The 18,652-nt window shown below is 47.7% G+C and overlaps 1 protein-coding gene across 3 annotated transcripts in view; it reads left to right on the forward strand.

Annotated features, from left to right (window-relative positions):
- lca5 (lebercilin LCA5) overlaps positions 1-18,652 on the forward strand; it is a 201,824-nt gene that overhangs the window by 64,387 nt on the left and 118,785 nt on the right. For all 3 annotated transcript variants that reach the window (XM_072499819.1, XM_072499817.1, XM_072499818.1), the window contains exon 3: positions 15,397-15,926. In XM_072499819.1, coding sequence (XP_072355920.1) covers positions 15,397-15,926 — 530 coding nt within the window. The remainder of the gene's footprint in view (positions 1-15,396; positions 15,927-18,652) is intronic.

An 18,652-nucleotide genomic window follows, 5' to 3' on the forward strand; every position in this document is an offset into this window, starting at 1 on the left:
ATTTTATTCTGTCGCTTCTTTGCCCACTTTCCTAGCCTGTCCAAATCCTTCTGCAGCCTCCCTGCTGCCTCATCACTACCTGTCCCTCCAGACTCGAAATGTTAGCTCCCTTCTCTCTCCACAGATGCTGTCAGACTTGCTTAAATTGTCTGGTATTTTCTGATCCTGTCCCTCGACATATCTTTGTATCAACTTCAAACATAGCAACAATACACTCAATTCCTTCTTCCAGATTGTTAATGTATATCGCGAACAGTTGTGGCCCCAACACCAACCCCTGCGGAACACCAGCAGTCACCGGCTGCCATCCTGAAAAAGACCTTTTTGTCCCCACTCGCTGCCTTCTATCAGTTAACCAATCCTCTATTCATGCCAGTACCTTGCCCCTAATACCATGGGCTCTTATCTTATTTAGCAGCCTCTTGTGCGGACCTTGTCAAAACCTTTCTGGAAATCCAAATAGATCACCAAATAAATGGTCCTCCTTTGTCTAACTTCCTCATTACCTCCTTAAAGAATTCTAACCGATTTGTGAGGCATGACCTTCTCTTGACGAAGCCGTGCTGACTCAGTCCTATTTTACCTTGCATTTCTAAGTACTCATCCTTAATAATAGATTCTAAAATCTTACCAACAACCCAAGTCAGGCTAACCGGCCTATAATTTCCCATCTTCTGTCTCCCTCCCTTAAATAGGGGTGTTAAATTAGCCATTTTCAGTCCTCTGAGGCCTTCTGTGCCTCCAGTGATTCCTGAAAGATCACCACTAATGTCTCCACAATCTCCTCAGCTACCTCCTTCAGAACCCTGGAGTCTGGTCCATCCAGTCCATGTGATTTATCCACCTTCAGACCTTTTAGTTTGCCCTTTTAGGAAACCGGAGCACCCGGAGGAAGCCCATGCAGACACGGAGAACGTGCAGGCTCCGCACAGACAGTGACTCAAGCCGGGAATCGAACCTGGACCCTGGCGCTGTGATGCAACAGTGCTAACTATTGTGCTACCGTGCCGCCCATAGGTTTCAGTGATATCAGCTCTCAATGCTTCAAAACTCTAGACAATGCTGACCCAGTTTGTCCAATCTCTCTTCATAAGATAGTCCTGCCATCTCCGGATCAAGTCTGGTGAAACTTTGTTGCATTCTCTCCAATGCAATAATATCCTATAAGGGGACCAAAACACAGTACTGTCAGCCTCACTGAGGTAAGATTAGAGTTCTCCAATTATCAGGTTTTAAAAGAATGTTTTCAATTAACCCAGCCTGCCTGCAGCTGGTGTTGGTCTGAATCTTCCTGCCGGTTCAACTGGCTGTGGGGAGAGAAAGGAGAACTGCGGCTCTCCAAGCCTCTTTAAAGTTCACTCTACAAAACGGAGCCTGTCTAAGTTTGGCAGAACATTCTGGAACACCAACACCAATCACCAGCGAGAGTCACTCAAGTCCTGAGAAATCAAAGTAGCCGATTGGCTGCCAGCCAAGTCCATCAAAATGTGTCATCACTGGGCCAGACCAAAGAGCATTGGTACCAGAGCTGTACTGAGGTCAGACCAAATAGCACTTCTGCCGAGGAGGGGGGAGGGGTCCCATTTTGTTTCAAAATTAAAAGTGCAGACCATTTGACATAAATCCCAACAACTGTCCAGGCACGAGGATCCCGACACTAGTTTAAAGTACTCATAATTAACCTGCAATCCCACCTTCTTCTTTATTTTTGATTTTCTAATATTCCAGACAACTGAACCTCCCCTCCCGCACTATTTACCCAATCTCTCCTAATCCCCAGAATTTAGACTATTTTTTGACTTTGTGTGCTCTTTCCTTTAGTTTTATGTTATCTCTCACCTGTCTTGTCAATCCTCGTGGTTTTGTTTTGTAAGTCGAGCATTTGCCTCCTTAGGCATTTATAGGGTCCTAAAGATTATTATTCTCATTATTATTATTGCATTTAAGCCCACCCAGCTTACATTTAACTTAAAAACCGGAAACTCCAGCACGACGTGCTGTTTGGTCTGACATCAGTGATGACCCGGACTGACTGGCTTGGCTGGTAGCCAATGAGCTGTCCCATAACGGGCTCTTCTTGGGGACAGGCAGTGATTGGTTCTGCTGTCTTTGGAATATTCCTTAGTGAGGTTTTATTTTTGTTTTGATGTCCGAAGCGTGGAGGATGCAGCTCTGATCTCTCCTCTAATGGATTATTTCTAAAGATCCAAGGTAAAAACCTCTCTCTCTGCACAGCCAGTCTGAACTGCAAAGAAATCCAGTCCAGCCACCAGATGCAGGCAGGGTTCAGATGTTTAATCTTGTGTGGGGAACTCTGTTCTTATCTCAGTAAGGCTGTTGGCCATTCTGGTGGAGTTGGAAACAAGTAAGAATTAAACAGGCCTGAGGCTGTTCCTTTGAATCTTGATGGCCCTAGTTAATACAAGTAAAAGTGACTCTCCAGAGGAAATTCTATTGCTTGGGAATACTGACTAAAGGCTGCTACCAGAAGATCAGCACTAACACTACATCAGTGACTTCGATCCCTAATCATCCTTGGAGGGCATCCTGGGAGGACAGCCTGCTGCAATGACTTCAACATCAGAAGCAAGGACACTCCTCTTTCATTTCATATGAATCCCTTATTATTTTCATCTTTTTCCCTCCCCTCTGTGTGTGTCTGTCTTGTGTGTATTTGGGTAGGGGGTAGAATTATTTCATATTTCAATTTTGATTCTATTATAAATAAACAGTTAATGTGTTCAACTTGCAAATCTGGTGGCAATAACGTATTGAGCAGTCAAGGGGTCAAAGAATCTGCAAATTTTATATGAATTATTGGTTAATTCACTTGAATTGGGACTCTAGGGCAAAACTAAAGAGCTGGTCATTGACTTCAGGAAGCAACGTACTGTACCCGCACCCCTGTCAGCATCCACGGGCTGAGGTGGAGATGGTTGACAGATTCAAATTCCTAGGCATGCACATCACCCATAATCTGTCCTGGCCCACCTATGTCGACGCTACCACCAAGAAAGCACAACAGCACCTATACTTCCTCAGGAAACTAAGGAAATTCGGCATGCCCACACTGACACTTAACAATGTTTATGATGCACCATAGAAAGCAACCTATCTGACTGCATCACAGCCTGGTATGGCAACTGCTCGGCCCAAGATAACAAGAAACTTCAGAGTCGTGAACACAGTCCAGTCCATCACACGAACCTGCCTCCCATCCATTGACTCCATCTACACCTCCCGCTGCCTGGGGAAAGCGGGCAGCATAATCAAAGACCCCTCCCACCGGGCTTACTCACTCTTCCAACTTCATCCATCGGGCAGGAGATACAAAAGTCTGAGAACACGCACAGATTCAAAAACAGACTCCTAAACGACCCTCTTATGGGTTGACCTGATTATACTACACTCCTGTATGCTTCACCTGATGCCGGTGTCTTATGTATTTACATTGTGTACCTTGTGTTGTCCTATTATGTATTTTCTTTTTATTTTATTTTCCTTTCATATACTAAATGATCTGTTTGAGCTGCTCGCAGAAAAATACTTTTCACTGTACCTCAGTACACGTGACAATAAACAAAACAAACACTCAAGAAACTAGACACCATCCATGGCAAAGCAACCTGCTTGATTGGAATCCTATCCACAAACATTCACTCTCTCCACCATAACTGAGGCAGCAATGTGTACAATCTAAAAGCTTCAGTGCAGGAACTTATCAAAGCTCCTTAGGCAGCACCTTTAAGACATATGACTGCTACTAGCTAGAAGGGTGAGGGCAGCAGATGCATGTAAACACCACCACCTGGAAATTCTCCAAGCCACACAACATCCTGACTTTCGAAATATATTGCCATTCTTCACTGTCACTAGATTAAAATCTAGGAACTCCCTCCCAAACAACTCTGTGAGTACACCTACAGTCCTGCTGTTCAACAAGGCAGCTCACCACCACCTTCTCGAGGACAATTAGGGATGGGCAGTAAATGTTGACCTAGCCAGTAACACCCACATCCCATGAATGAATTTTTAAAATGGGTACACATAGCCTGCTTTCTCTATGTTGAAATTGTGAAAGGCATTAGTTCAGCCTCACCTGGAGGATTTGTGTGCTATTTTGGTGATATGAAGACATTGGAGAATGCAGAAGACGTTTACATGAATTTTCCAGGAATGAGGAACTTCAGCGCTGAAGATATATTGGAGAAGTTGGGCCTTTGGGACTTTTTTTCTTGGAGAAGTAAAAGCTGGAAGGAGATTGATAGAGGTATTCAAAATCATGAATCTGAACAGTCAATATGGAGAAACTATTGCCACTCGTGAAAGCATCGCAAGTGCGAAGGCACAGATACAATGTAATTGTCTAAAGAAGCAAAAGAGGAAAAGCTGTTTCTGAAGTATTTTTATTGGGTTTTCACATTTTATATTTCACAGTTCATAGGTTACATATTACCATAAAAAGAACACGCTTACAAACAAAAGGGCAAAAGAAAGACAAACCGATATATTTACAGCAGATATATTTACAGCCAATTGTCTTCCCTCCCGCTGCCACCATGACCCGCCCTTTAGTCGGCATACGTACGTTACAATCCCCAGTCTGGCCAGAGCAAGTATTTACAAGTCTCTATTTACAGTTTCTTTAAGCTTCAGCTTGTCCTCTGACCTGTCCCCTGCGACTTTGACCCTTGTCCCTCTCGTTCTCTTTGCGTGCCTTTGCCCCCCGCCCTTTCCTCTTTGACTTGTGACTAGTTTGTGTCTCGATTGCTGGTTTGGCTGCGAACAGATGTTGGACCAATTTGGTGAATAGCTTTCACGTCCTGTGGAAGCCCTCTTCCAGTCCCCAGAGCCAAATTTTATTTTCTCTAGCCTGAGAAATTCCGCCAGGTCGGACAGCCAGTCTGCAGCTTTGAGTGGTGCTGCTGATTGCCGATTCCTCCTCCCATTTTTTCCTTGTCTCGTTCAGTGGGGAGCGTACGTCCTCCAACAGTGATCCCAACTTTGACCCATACAGGTCCACACCGTTTCTCCTTCGTAGGTCGCCTGCGTCCACTCGTTCTGGTATCTGAGGATATGTCTTTGTTTCTTTATGGAGGAAGTTTTTGACCTGAATGTATCTCAGGTCGAGTCCTCTCGGTAATTGGAAACTCTCCGTGAGTACCCCCAGGGTCGCTGGTGAACGCTTTTATGTCCTGTGAAAGCCCTCTTCCAGTCCCCAGAAGCAAATTTTATTTTCTCCAGCTTGAGAAATTCTGCCACATCGGACAGCTAGTCTGCAGCTTATACATGTGCCTAACTGTCAGTGTTCCCACATCCTGTCTCCACCTTTTGAAGGTGGTGTCCATTGCGGGAGTGAACCTGTGGTTGTTTCAGATGGGGGCCATTGTGGATGTTTTGGTTATGCCAAAGTGTTACCTCATTTGGTACCATGTCCAGATGTAGCTGCTACCACTAGGCTCCTCCTGTATTTAGCCGGTGGTGATAGGAGAGTGGCTGTAGCTAGGGCTCGGATGGACGTCCCTATGCAGGAACTCTCCTCCATCTTCGCCCACACTGCTCACACACACACACACACACACACACACCACATACACACGCCGCCACATATACACACACCGCACCCCACACACACCACCACATATGCGCGCGCACACACCCCACCACATGTGTATATACACACCCCGCCACGTACACGCACACACCCCACTACACACACACACCCCACCACACACACAGACCCCACCACACACACAGCCTGCCACACACCCCTCCACCACACACACACCCCACCAAACACACCCCACCTCAGAAACACACACACAAATACCCACCCAAACGTACCCATCACACACATACTCCACCACACACGAACCCCACCACACCCTATCTCCCACACACACTCCCCACATCCACACACAGACCCACCACACACACACACATGCCACCATGCACATGCACACCACGCACACTCCCTACCCCACACCCACACACAGACCCCACCACAAGCACACCCCACCACACGCACACACCCACCATGCACACCCGCACCCACCCACCCCCGCGCGCGCACACGCTCACACACACACACCCCACCACACACGTACACCACACACCACATACCACACATGTGCACGCACACACCCCACCACACACACACACCCCACCACACGCACACCCCAACATGCACACTCTCACTCCACACCCACGCACAGCCCATCTCACACACTCCATCACACGGACACCCAAATTGACACACACACACACACACCCTACCACACTCCCACCAACCACACACACACACCCTACCACACTCCCACCAACCACACACATGCACGCACACCCAAATTGACACACACACAAGCACACCCCATCACACGCACACCCCACCATACACACACACACACATCCCCTACTACACACCCACCCACCACACACACGCACGCACCCCACCACACGCGCACGCACCCCACCACACGCGCACACAAATTGACACAAACGCACCCCATCATGCACACCACATCACACGTATACCCCACCTCATGCACACCCCACCACACAAACACCCAAATTGACACACACACACAAACACACCCCATCAAGCACACCACATCACACCCCACCACACACACACGCCCCTCTACGCACACCCGACCATGCACACACACCCCACCGGGCGCACACACCCCACTCCCACACACACACTACCACACACACACACACAACCCATCACGCAGCACATCCCCACACATCCCACCACACCACCCACCCACATATATCTCACCACACCATGCACACCCGCACCCACCCACACGCGCTCACACACACACCCCACCACACACGTACACCACACACCCCACACCACATACCACACGTGTGCACGCACACACCCCACCACACACCCCCCACCATACGCGTGCGCGCACACACACCCCACCACACGCACACCCCAACATGCACACTCTCACTCACCACACCCACGCACAGCCCACCACACACACTCCATCACACAGACACCCAAATTGATACACACACACACACCCTACCACACTCCCACCAACCACACACATGCACGCACACCTCACCACGCACACCCAAATTGACACACACACAAGCACACCCCATCACACGCACACCCCACCATACACACACACCCATCCCCTACTACACACCCACCCACCAAACGCACGCACGCACACACCGCACCACACGCACGCACCCCACCACACGCGCACACACCCCACCACACGCGCACACACCCCACCACACGCACACCCAAATTGACACACACACACACACAAACACACCCCATCACGCACACCACATCACACGCACACCCCACCACACACACACGCCCCTCTACGCACACCCGACCATGCACACACACACCCCACCACACAGACCCCACCAGGCGCACACACCCCACTCCCACACACACTCTACCACACACACACACAAAACCCATCACGCAGCACATCCCCACACATCCCACCACACCACCCACCCACATATATCTCACCACACCATGCACACCCGCACCCACCCACCCCCGCGCGCGCGCACACGCTCACACACACACACCCCACCACACACGTACACCTCACACCACATACCACACGTGTGCACGCACACATCCCACCACACACACCCCCACCCCCCACCATACGCGCGCACACACCACCACACGCACACCCCAACATGCACACTCTCACTCACCACACCCACGCACAGCCCACCACACACACACTCCATCACACAGACACCCAAATTGATACACACACACCCTACCACACTCCCACCAACCACACACATGCACGCACACCTCACCACGCACACCCAAATTGACACACACACAAGCACACCCCATCACACGCACACCCCACCATACACACACACCCATCCCCTACTACACACCCACCCACCACACACGCACGCACACACCCCACCACACGCGCGCACACCCCACCACACGCGCACACACCCCACCACACGCACACCCAAATTGACACAAACGCACCCCATCATGCACACCACATCACACGTACACCCCACCTCATGCACACCCCACCACACAAACACCCAAATTGACAAACACACCCCATCACGCACACCACATCACACGTACACCCCACCACACATACACGCCCCTCTATGCACACCCGACCATGCACACACACACCCCACCACACAGACCCCACCGGGCGCGCACACCCCACTCCCACACACACTCTACCACACATACACACACACAACCCATCACGCAGCACATCCCCACACATCCCACCACACCACCCACCCACATATATCCCACCACACAGCACACCCACACATATCCCACCACACACCACGCCCACACATACACCATCACACACGCCACAATTTGTTTGTTGATTGTTTTAAAAAAGGCCTAAGGATGTAGATTGGGAGGGATCTAAACAGGAAGTGGAACCTGGGCAGTACGTTCATTTTGATAGCCTGTATTCTCCCTGCAGGAGAGGTGGGAGTGGGCCCCACCTCTGCTGGTCCCTTTTGACTTCCTCCACCAGACTCGTCAGATTACACTTGTGTATCAATGTCCAGTCATGGGCTGTTTGGATCCCTAGGTAACGGAATTTGGGCTGTGCTTGTTTAATCAGCAGACCCCCCAGCACTGTCCCTCCCCACTGCGGCTTCACAGGGATGATCTCGCTTTTGTTCAGGTTAAGCTTCTAACCCGAGAAGGCTCCTTTAGGAGTTTAATTATCCCTTCCATGCTGGTCTGGGTGTTCAAGATGTAGGGGAGCAGGTCATCCATGTAAAATGAGACACTTGACTCTGTCCCTGCCTTTGAATACCTCTCCACCCCTTTGCCGTTTTGAGGGTAATCGCCAGTGGCATGATTGCCAGAGCAAACGCAGTGGGGATCGTGGGCAACCCTGTCTCGTGTTTCTGTTCAGCCAGTGTTTGTCCTAACACTCGCGATGGGAGCTCTTTACAGTAGTTTCACCCAGGAGGTGAACCTTGGTCTGAATCCAAACCATTCCAGTACATCTATGAGTTACTTCCATTTGACTCTGTCAAACGCCTTTTCTGCAGCCAGGGAGATGATGTTCTGGTGTTCCCTTGCCGGATTGGGTCATTGTTACATTCAGCAGGTGCCTGATGTTCGATGTTAGCTGCCTGCCCTTGACAAAGCTCGTCTGGTCCTCTGTAGCTTTTTTCTCTCTGCCAGTAGTTCAACGGTTGTGGTTGAGGAGTACTGCTGATCCACTTCCATTATGGAGTCGACTAGCTCCTGCCTGGCTGCTCTCTCCTTCCTATCTTTGTGTGCCTTGTACGCAATAATTTCTCTCTCATCACTGCCTGGTGAGACCTCCACATTCTGGTTGTTGTTAAAGTACCCGCCTATAACATGTGATATCTGTTCTCAGAATGCCTCATCAGCCAGAAGGGTCGTGCCCAGCCTCCAGAGGGCGCGTTGTGACTGGCCCATCTCTAACCTCACATCCACGTAGTGGTTGGAGATACGATTGTGGAGTACTCCGTTCCTACTACCCCTGGAAGCACCACTTTCCCCCCTACTACCCTGGGTGTGTGACTGCCCCCATCTTTGCTTGAAAATATTCAATTTCTTTGCCATGTTTGTTTTTTCCCCCCGACTTGGGGTTTCATCTGTCTGTCCGTGGGTCCTGTACACAGTTAAAGTTCCCCCTCCCCTCCCCAATGATAAGTCAATGTGTGTCTATGTTGGGGATTTTTGTCATGGTTTTGGTCATGAATTCTGCGTCGTCCCAGTTGGGAACATACACGTTTACACAGACCACTGGTGTCCCTTCCAGGACACCACTAACCATGATGTACCAGCTCCCTTAGTCCGTGACCATCTTCGTCGCTGTAAATACTGCCCCCCCCCCCTGACAGCGCTCGTCCTGTAGCACGACTGGTATATCATTCATTTATCAGGGGTAGCCCGGTATGTGTCCTGGTGGCCCATCCCATTTGGGTGTGGCTGGTTCCTCGTCGCCCCATGTGTTTGCCATCGCCTCAATCTTCCTCTCCAGACCTTTACTGATTCTGCCTTTTTTTTTTGGCTCCTCAGGTTGTTGCCTGGCATTCCTCGTTAATTGTGATGGTGTTGGAGGCGGGTGGGGGAGGCTTTTCCCCCCAGGATTGGGGTCTATTTTTGGACTAACAATGCCTAATTTCAGGTTTCCAGGAGGAGAGCCACCTTTTGCACATCTGCTCAGCACATCCCCATCACCGGAAGTCGAGAAAATCTTTTTCACGCAGCAAGTGGCACGGGTGAGGAAGGCACTGCCTGAGAATGTGGTGGAGGCAGGTTTAATCGAGGCATTCAAAAGGGAATTACACTGCTATCTGAGAAGGGAGAATGTGCAGAGTTATGGAGAGAAGCCAGGGAAACGGTATGAAGTGAATGCTCATTCGGAGAGCTGGTGCAGGCATGTCAGGCTAAATGGCCTCCTGCGCCGTGTAACCATTCTTTAAAAGAGTGAGAAAGCCAGAGAGAGTAACCCATAAAGAGAGATGTTTGCATGTTGATCATAAGTAGTTTAAAAAAAGAAAATGATATCCTCTATAAAGCAAGGGAGGTGGTGGTGTAGTGGTATTGTCACTGGACTAGTAATCCAGAGACCCAAGATAATGGTCTGAGGACCTGAGTTTGAATCCCACCGTGGCAGGTGGTGGAATTTAATTAACGCAATATAATATCTGGAATTAAAAGTCTTAACGATGGCCGTGTGAAACCATTATCAATTGTCATAAAAACCCATCTGGTTCACTAACGTCCTTTTGGGAAGGAAACCTGCCATCCTTACCTGGCCTGGCCTGCATGTGACTCCAGACCCACCGCAATAGGGTTGACTCTTGAATGTCTTCTGAAATGGCCTAGCAAGCCACTCAGTTGTATTGAACCGCTACAAAAAAACACCAGCGGACCAGGCACAGGAAACTAAAATGACAAACCCAGCCCTGTCACCCCTGCAAAGTTCTCCTTACTAGCATATGGGGGCTTATGCCAAAGTTGGGAGAGCTGTGTCTCAGACTAGTTAAGCAACAGCTTGACATAGTCATATTCACAGAATCATACCTTACAGACAATATCCCAGACAGAACTAACACCATTCCTGGGTATGTCCTGTCTCACCGACAGGTCAGACCAAGCAGAGTAGGTGGCACAGTGTTATATAGTTGGGAAGGAGTTGCCCTGGGAGTCCTCAACATCAACTCTGGATCCCATGAGGTCTCATGGCTTCAGGTTAAACATAGGCAAGGAAACCTCCTTCTGATTACCATTACTGGCCACAATCAGCTGATGAATCAGTGCTCCTCCACTTAAGCACTAAGTTGACGAGGGCACAGAATATGCTCTGGGTGGGGGACTTCAATGTCCATTCCCAAGAGTGGCTTGGTAGCACCACCACAGACCAAGCTGGCCAGTTCCTAAAGGACAGAGCTGCTAGAGTGGGACTACAGCAAGTGGTGAGGGAAAAACATACTTGACCTCATCCTCACCTAGAAGTGACCACCGAACGGTCCACAAATATCTCCATCCTCAATGATGGAGGAGTCCAGCACATATGTGCAAAAGACAAGGCTGAGGCATTCGCAACAATCTTCAGCCAGAAGTGCCGAGTGGATGATCCATCTCGGTTTCCTCCCCTAGCATCACAGATGTCAGTCTTCAGCCAATAGGATTCACTCCTCGTGATATCAAAAAACGGCTGAAGGCACTGGACACTACAAAGGCTATGGGTCCTGATAATGTTCAGGTAATAGTACTGAAGACTTGTGCTCCAGAACTAGCCGCACCCCTCGCGAAGTTGTACCAGTACAGCTACAAAACTGGTATCTACCCGGCAATGTGGAAAATTGCCCAGGTGTGTCCTGTACACGGGAAACTGAACAAATCCAATCCAGCCAATTAATGTCCTCCTGTCAATCCACTCTCCATCATCAGCGAAGTGATGGAAGGAGTCATTAACAATGCTATCAAAAGGCACTTACTCGGCAATAACCTGCTCAAGGACGCTCCGATGGGTTCCGCCAGGGTCATTCAGCTCCTGACCTCATTACAGCCTTGGTTCAAACATGGACAAAAGAGCTGAATGCCAGTGGTGAGGTGAGAGTGACTGCCCCTGACAACAAGGCAGCATTTGACCGAGTATGGCATCAAGGAGCACTCACTAAACTGGAGTCTATGGTAATCAGGGAAAACTGTCCGATGGTTGGAGTCATGCCTGGCACAAAGGAAGATGGTTGTGGTGATTGGAGGTCAATCAGCTCAGCTCCAGGACATCACTGCAGGAGTTCCTCAGGGTAGTGTCCTAGGCCCGCCTATCTTCAGCTGCTACATCAGGGGCGAAATTCTCCTACCCGCCCCGCCACATTTCTGCGCCGACCGGCCAGCGGGAGTCTCCGTAACACCGGCCGGTCAATGGGGTTTCCCACTGTGGGGCAGCCCCACGCCGTCGGGAAACCCCCCGGTGCCGGCAGAACGGAGACTCCCGCCGGCGGAGAATGACGCCCCTGTTACCTGCCGACCATCATAAGGTCAGAAGTGGGAATGTTTGCGGATGACTGCACAATGTTCAACACCAGTCGAGACTTCAGATAATGAAGCAGTCCATGTCCAAATGCAGCGAGACCTGGACAATATCCAGGCTTGGGCTGACAAGTGGCAAGTTACATTTGCGCCACATAAGTGCCAGGCAATGACCATCTACAAGAGAGGATCCAACCATTGTCCCTTGACATTCAATGGCACTACCATCACTGAATCCCTCACAATCAACATCCTGGGGGTTCCCATTGGTCAGAAACTGAACTGGACTAGCCACATTAATACTGTGGCAACCAGGGCAGGTCAAAGGCTAGGAATCCGATGGCGAATAACTCCCCTCCTGACCGCCCCCCAAAGCCTGTCCACCATCTACAAGGCACAAGTCAGGAGTGTAATGGAATACTCTCCACCTACCTGGATGAGTGCAGCTCCAACAGCACTCGAGAAGCTCGACACCATCCAGGAAAAAGCAACCCACTTGATTGCTCCACCTTCCCCAAACATTCAAACCTTCCACCACCGACGAACAGTGGCAGTCATGTGTACCATCTATAATAATATAACTCACCAAGGTTCCTTAGACAGCACCTTCCAAACTCATGACCATTTAAAAGGACAAGAGCATCAGATACCTGGGAACCCCATCACCTGGAGGTTCCCCTCCAAGTCACTCACCACCACATGGAAATATATTGCCATTCCTTCACTGTTGCTGGGTCAACATCCTGTAACTCCCTAACAGCACAGTGGTGTACCTACATCTGAAGGACTGCAGCAGTTCAAGAAGGCAACTCACCACCACCTTCTGAAGGGCAACTAGGGGTGGGCAATAAATGCTGACCTAACTAGCGACGCCCACATTCCGTAAATGAATTTTTAAAAAAAGGTCATCTTGGGAATACAACATTTTGAGAGACCATTTCACCTAGTAATAATTGGCCAATTAATTTGTATGTGTTCTGGAAACTTCACTGAACCTTTCCACGGTATTGAAGGCTGGAAAGGTCCATGTACCAACTCATTTTGTTGGTAATTGCTTGTTTCTCTAAATAGGAGTACAGGCAACGACTTTGCTACGTTTGAGTTACGATAAATCGCACATACAGAATTTATAAATTGGTATCCTATTTCATATTTAAAATGTCAATTTTGACTTTACGATAAATGCCAGTGACTAAGTTAAAATATTCATATGTGTGCATTGATGTTCTGTGTTGCCCAGCTCCCTGACTAAGACACTAAGTTGCTGTTCCAAGACATTTTTACTTGGGAATCTTTATCTTTCCAACTTTTTCTTAAAATTTTTGTTTTATAATTTTTTTAAATAATTGATTTTGTACAAAATTCTATGTTATTTAGGTGAAAATATGGTATCAGGCCTCAGTTCAGGAACCAATCTCCCACTTTTAACATTGTTCTTATTGGAAAATTGGTTCCAACTTAGGACGTTTCGACTTAAGACTTGGTTTCCAGGAGCCAATTGTGTTGCAAGTCCAACACTGCCTGTACATCAATGTTTGCAGTAAATATTGATTTTTCTTCTTGCCATCTCTTCCATTTTCCACTGAGGGCCATAGCGTAGCTCTATGATATGTAGTCGCATGTTGCCAGCTGATCTGAATGACCTTTTTTAATCTATGCAGATATATACTGTGCACTAATATTTTATGATTGTAAAGAATGTTGATGTACTTGGATTATCAGTAGGGGTCGCTAGAAAGCAACTAGATAAAATGTATCTTTTGTTTGTTTCCTCTGATCTCTTTTCTATTTCTTAATCACCCTCCTTCAACCCAGTGATGTTTGGGTTAATTTTGCCATCCCTATTGTCACCCATCTTAAGCTGGCTGACTTAACTGGCCAGTACAGATGTTTCCTTAGCTTCATTTATTTATTCTCTTCCAACATCGTTGGACGGGAGAGTATTTTCAGTAACCTCACATTAATTTCGCATTTGATGCCAGTCGTATTCTTGTTGGTATGACATGTCAGATGCGCTGATCTCAGCAGTGTTGTCATAGAGATACAGTTGGATTCCTTTTAGTGAAAACGCAGCATGACTATGGAAACAGTGTTTACGGAGATGTGATTTTGCTGACGTAAGTGCATTTGTTTTTACGGGAGCTTCAGTACATTGTTTATATTTTTGCTCTTTTTTTAAATGAAATTCACGCTTGGTTTACCACACCCCATGTTCTTGAATAATTAAAATTCTGCCATTTTACAAGTCTTCTTGTAGCCTTACACATCCAGTGAATACTGTCAAAAGTATCGCATCGGCAGTGAACTGCAGTATCTCCAGTGTCTGGTAAGATGTCTTGGACCAGTGTCTGGTAAAATGAGGAGCTCTAATTTTTATTTTGCTTGTGAGGCATTTTAGCAGTTAGAATGAGACTGCTAAATAATGTTGACGCTCCACCTTCCAGACACTGAAGCATCAATTCTCGATCTTTTGCGTCCTATATTTTTTCCAATTAGGAGCTTCACACTTGGACTTTTGCGTTCAATCCTTTTCATATAAATATGTTGACTAAAAATCAAATTGTAATTTTTTTCCCCTTCACATATTTAACAAGGTTTTAACTGAAGATATTTCAAATTCTGGCATTGTCTGTCATTTGCTTAAAACTGTTTGATTTTTTTTCACTTGACACAAGGTTGTTTACTTAGCTATAGTAATTTTAGAGTCTGTACAGTGTTTCAGCTTGTGTGGATAATAGTTTGGGTTTGCATTAATGTGGAAATTTGAATGACCTGTTGTCCCTGTTTTAATGAAGTTTTTGTCTTAATCTGATCAAGTTTCAGTTTAATCATACCGTTGATATTCTTTGCAGCTAATGGTAAATCTAGTTCCAGGCAAGCAGCAACCCATGGTAGTCGCCGTTGGGGATCTCGGACCCAGAGCTTAAACAAAGAAACTGTTCACAAAGACGTAGACTTGGTGACCAAACGCATGTTATCTGCCAGGCTGCTGAAAATTAATGAACTCCGAAATGAGGTTACTGAGTTACAGGCTAAACTGGAGGATTTGCAGAAGGAAAATAAAATACTAAAGCGCCTCCAGTACAGACAAGAGAGAGCCCTCAATAAGTTTGAGGACACAGAAAATGAGATCTCATTGCTCATAACCCGTCACAATGATGAGGTTAGGGTACTTCGGGAACGACTTAGAAAATCGCAGGAGAAAGAAAGAGCAATTGAGAAACAATTGAAAGACACCGAGGAAGAACTTTATCGTACCAGAAGCTCTCTGCAGAAATTAAAGAAACTTTCAGAGGACAAACACCTGGTGGAACGAGATGAACTGGCACAGAAACTTGCCAAAGCTGAAATCAAAATGGAAGAGAGTGAAAGAAAATTGAAGGTAATAATTTTGCGAGACTGTTATGTTTGACTTTTCTGTTCCCCATCAGACACCTTTGGGGTCGTGGACCAATACAAATTTCACCATTTGTAGGGAGCTTACCTGGGATGGGATTGTGTTACTGTATATGATCAATTTGAGTTGCCACTGGGGCATGTCAAGAAATTAAATGAATGCAGAGCTGCTGAAATGATGAAGCCTGGCCAGAAGCATTTCCAAAGCTGAAACCTTAAATCATTTTATGATATAAGTTTAACATGTATATAAAGCGTGTTATCATATAGGGATTTATTGATGCTATGTACGTTGAGAAAATAATAGCACAAATGTTTAGCAACTATTTCTCTTGTCTTCTAGATCAGGCACTTGTTCTCACTGTTGAACAATGCTTTGAATAATCACAAGTAAAACTGACTGAATATTTCTATTGGTTCTAATGTTGAAAACTCCTAACCAGACTTGCGCTTATATTAATAACATGATTAAGGGCTTGATTCAAAGAGGACATTAGCTGCACCAAGTTTGTCAGATGCAATTAGTATATGTTTGAATTTTTAAAAATTAATTATTTCACGTGATGTGGGTGTCACTAGCTAGGTCAGCATTTATTGCCCATCCCTAATTGCCCTTGAGAAGGTGGGAACAATCATTTGTTCAGTCAATTTCAGTAGCCAATATTAAGAACTGAACTGTTTTCGACAATTAATATTAGACAATGAGGGGGAAACTTGGGGCAAGATTTTCTTGGCAATTGGGGAAAGCCGATGGCGGGTGGAAAAAGCATTTTGCCTATTAACAGCAATGGCGACTTTTCACATCATACAGAGCGGCACGTAGTGGCAAATGTTTCATGCATGGGTTCCATGCCATATCGTTGGTGGGAGGTCTCTGGCCCTGCACAGTTAACACACTTGCCGCTGGGAAATCGTGTCTGCAGAAACCAAGAAGCATAGTGTCCCGAAATTCACCAGCGCCTCGCTGGAGTGGCTGCTAGAGGCAGTGGAGGCCCGCCTCGATGTGATATACCTGTGCTCTGAGCGAAGACCTGTCAACTTGCCAGCAAGATCACCAATCCAGCTTGGTAGGTGGTGGTCAGTTCTAATGCCTTGCAGAAGAGGATAACCATCCAGTGCTGCAAGAGGATGAATGAACCCCTCTGTTCTGCCAAGGTAAATCTCCTTCTCATCATTCTCAAATCACGCACCCATTAACCATCCACAAGAAGCTCACATGCCAGCTCAAGTGAAACCACCACTCACTCTCTTACACACATCTTCACCTGCCTTGCAGGTTGTCTATCCTGCTTACAGTCTCCACTTGTCATTCATGCAGGTCAAGCTAGCACACAACAAAAGGGCGAGATCACAGACAGGTGAAGGGAAGCAAGAGCTGAAGATCCATCTGGCTTGCCGGGGAGAACGTCGACCACTCTCGTGCTGATGGTGAGGTCGGCGGCAATAAACCCAGTGAGGATCCAGTGCTGTAACATTTATCAGATAACAATGCTGTGAGTCATGTCTCCTGTTTCTCAGGTCTGCTAAACACTAATGAACTCTCCTTTCTTTTGCAGGCACATCTGGGAAGCAGTCGAGGGAGTCCACCAGCTAGATCCTCGACACCAGCCTCAAGAGTAGAGCAGAAGAGGAATTCACATGGCAGAAGAGGAATTCACATGGCCCAAAGTGGAAGTGCCATCATACCGTTCGTGCACACCTTCCACCAGCGGGGAGACACGCACCTTGGTGGGACCTAGTTTTGGAACAGCCTCAGGTTTGCAATCTGGTGAGCACATCACACTGTCCGATCCACAGTAGGCTGAGATCGGGACGATCCAGCATTCCGGCGCTCAAGAGGATTCCTGGAAGCCATCAATTTGCTGAGTCTGAGCCAGATTGCACTCGGTCATACCTCAGTTCCTGGAGCTTCAAAGACAAGGGAAGGAAAATCAGGGAGGGATGTCTGGCAAACTCCTCTGATTGAAAGGCTGCAGGGAGGCGTATGTCCACCTTATATCTCTGGTAATTGTGCCGACACTCCAATGCAACAAGGTCAACATAGCTGGGGTGGCAGCCATGACTTTTGTTCTGCAGTGCTTTAGGACATGCACTCCATGGTGGTAGGCCCTTGCTGGTATCCATCAGTGCCAATGCCTTAGGGTGGCGTGGCTTCTTGACCTCACTTCAGCTGCCCCTCTATCCCAAGGAGGAAGCCAGGGCTCTCATGCACCAGTGGCGGGAGAATGATCAGCTGCACACCCTGGGCCATCCACCGAGGTGGCTCCTAAAGTGTCCAGCTCGGCCTCCTCCCCAGATCTCTGGCTCCAGATGATGCCTGCAAAGGTAATCACCAACAACAGGGCGTGGCAGACAACAGGCTGCCTCCACCTCTGGTGTGGAGGTTGCAGATGCACCACGACACAGCAGCAGGATTAGAAAGGTTAAGCTCTAGTTGCACAGCGTGGGCACGGGTTTTAAGTACTTGTACATAATGTTCACCTCTGTAAATAAACTCCCACTAATTGCACCCGTTCTATTGTTGCTTGATCTGATGAGCTGTGTTCCTGCCATGAAGTGAAAACCTGATTCCTGCACAAGGTGAAGGCAGGGTTCTCATTCCAGGGCTTCCTCCTTGTGCTTCCTGCAACATTCCCAGCACAATTATGGCATCCCTTCAGTGACTGAATACTTCAGTCATGCCTTTATGTCGGAGGGAAAGAGGATATCTCC

This window comes from Scyliorhinus torazame, chromosome 4, assembly GCF_047496885.1.
Source record: "Scyliorhinus torazame isolate Kashiwa2021f chromosome 4, sScyTor2.1, whole genome shotgun sequence".
Taxonomy (NCBI): Eukaryota; Metazoa; Chordata; class Chondrichthyes; order Carcharhiniformes; family Scyliorhinidae; genus Scyliorhinus; species Scyliorhinus torazame.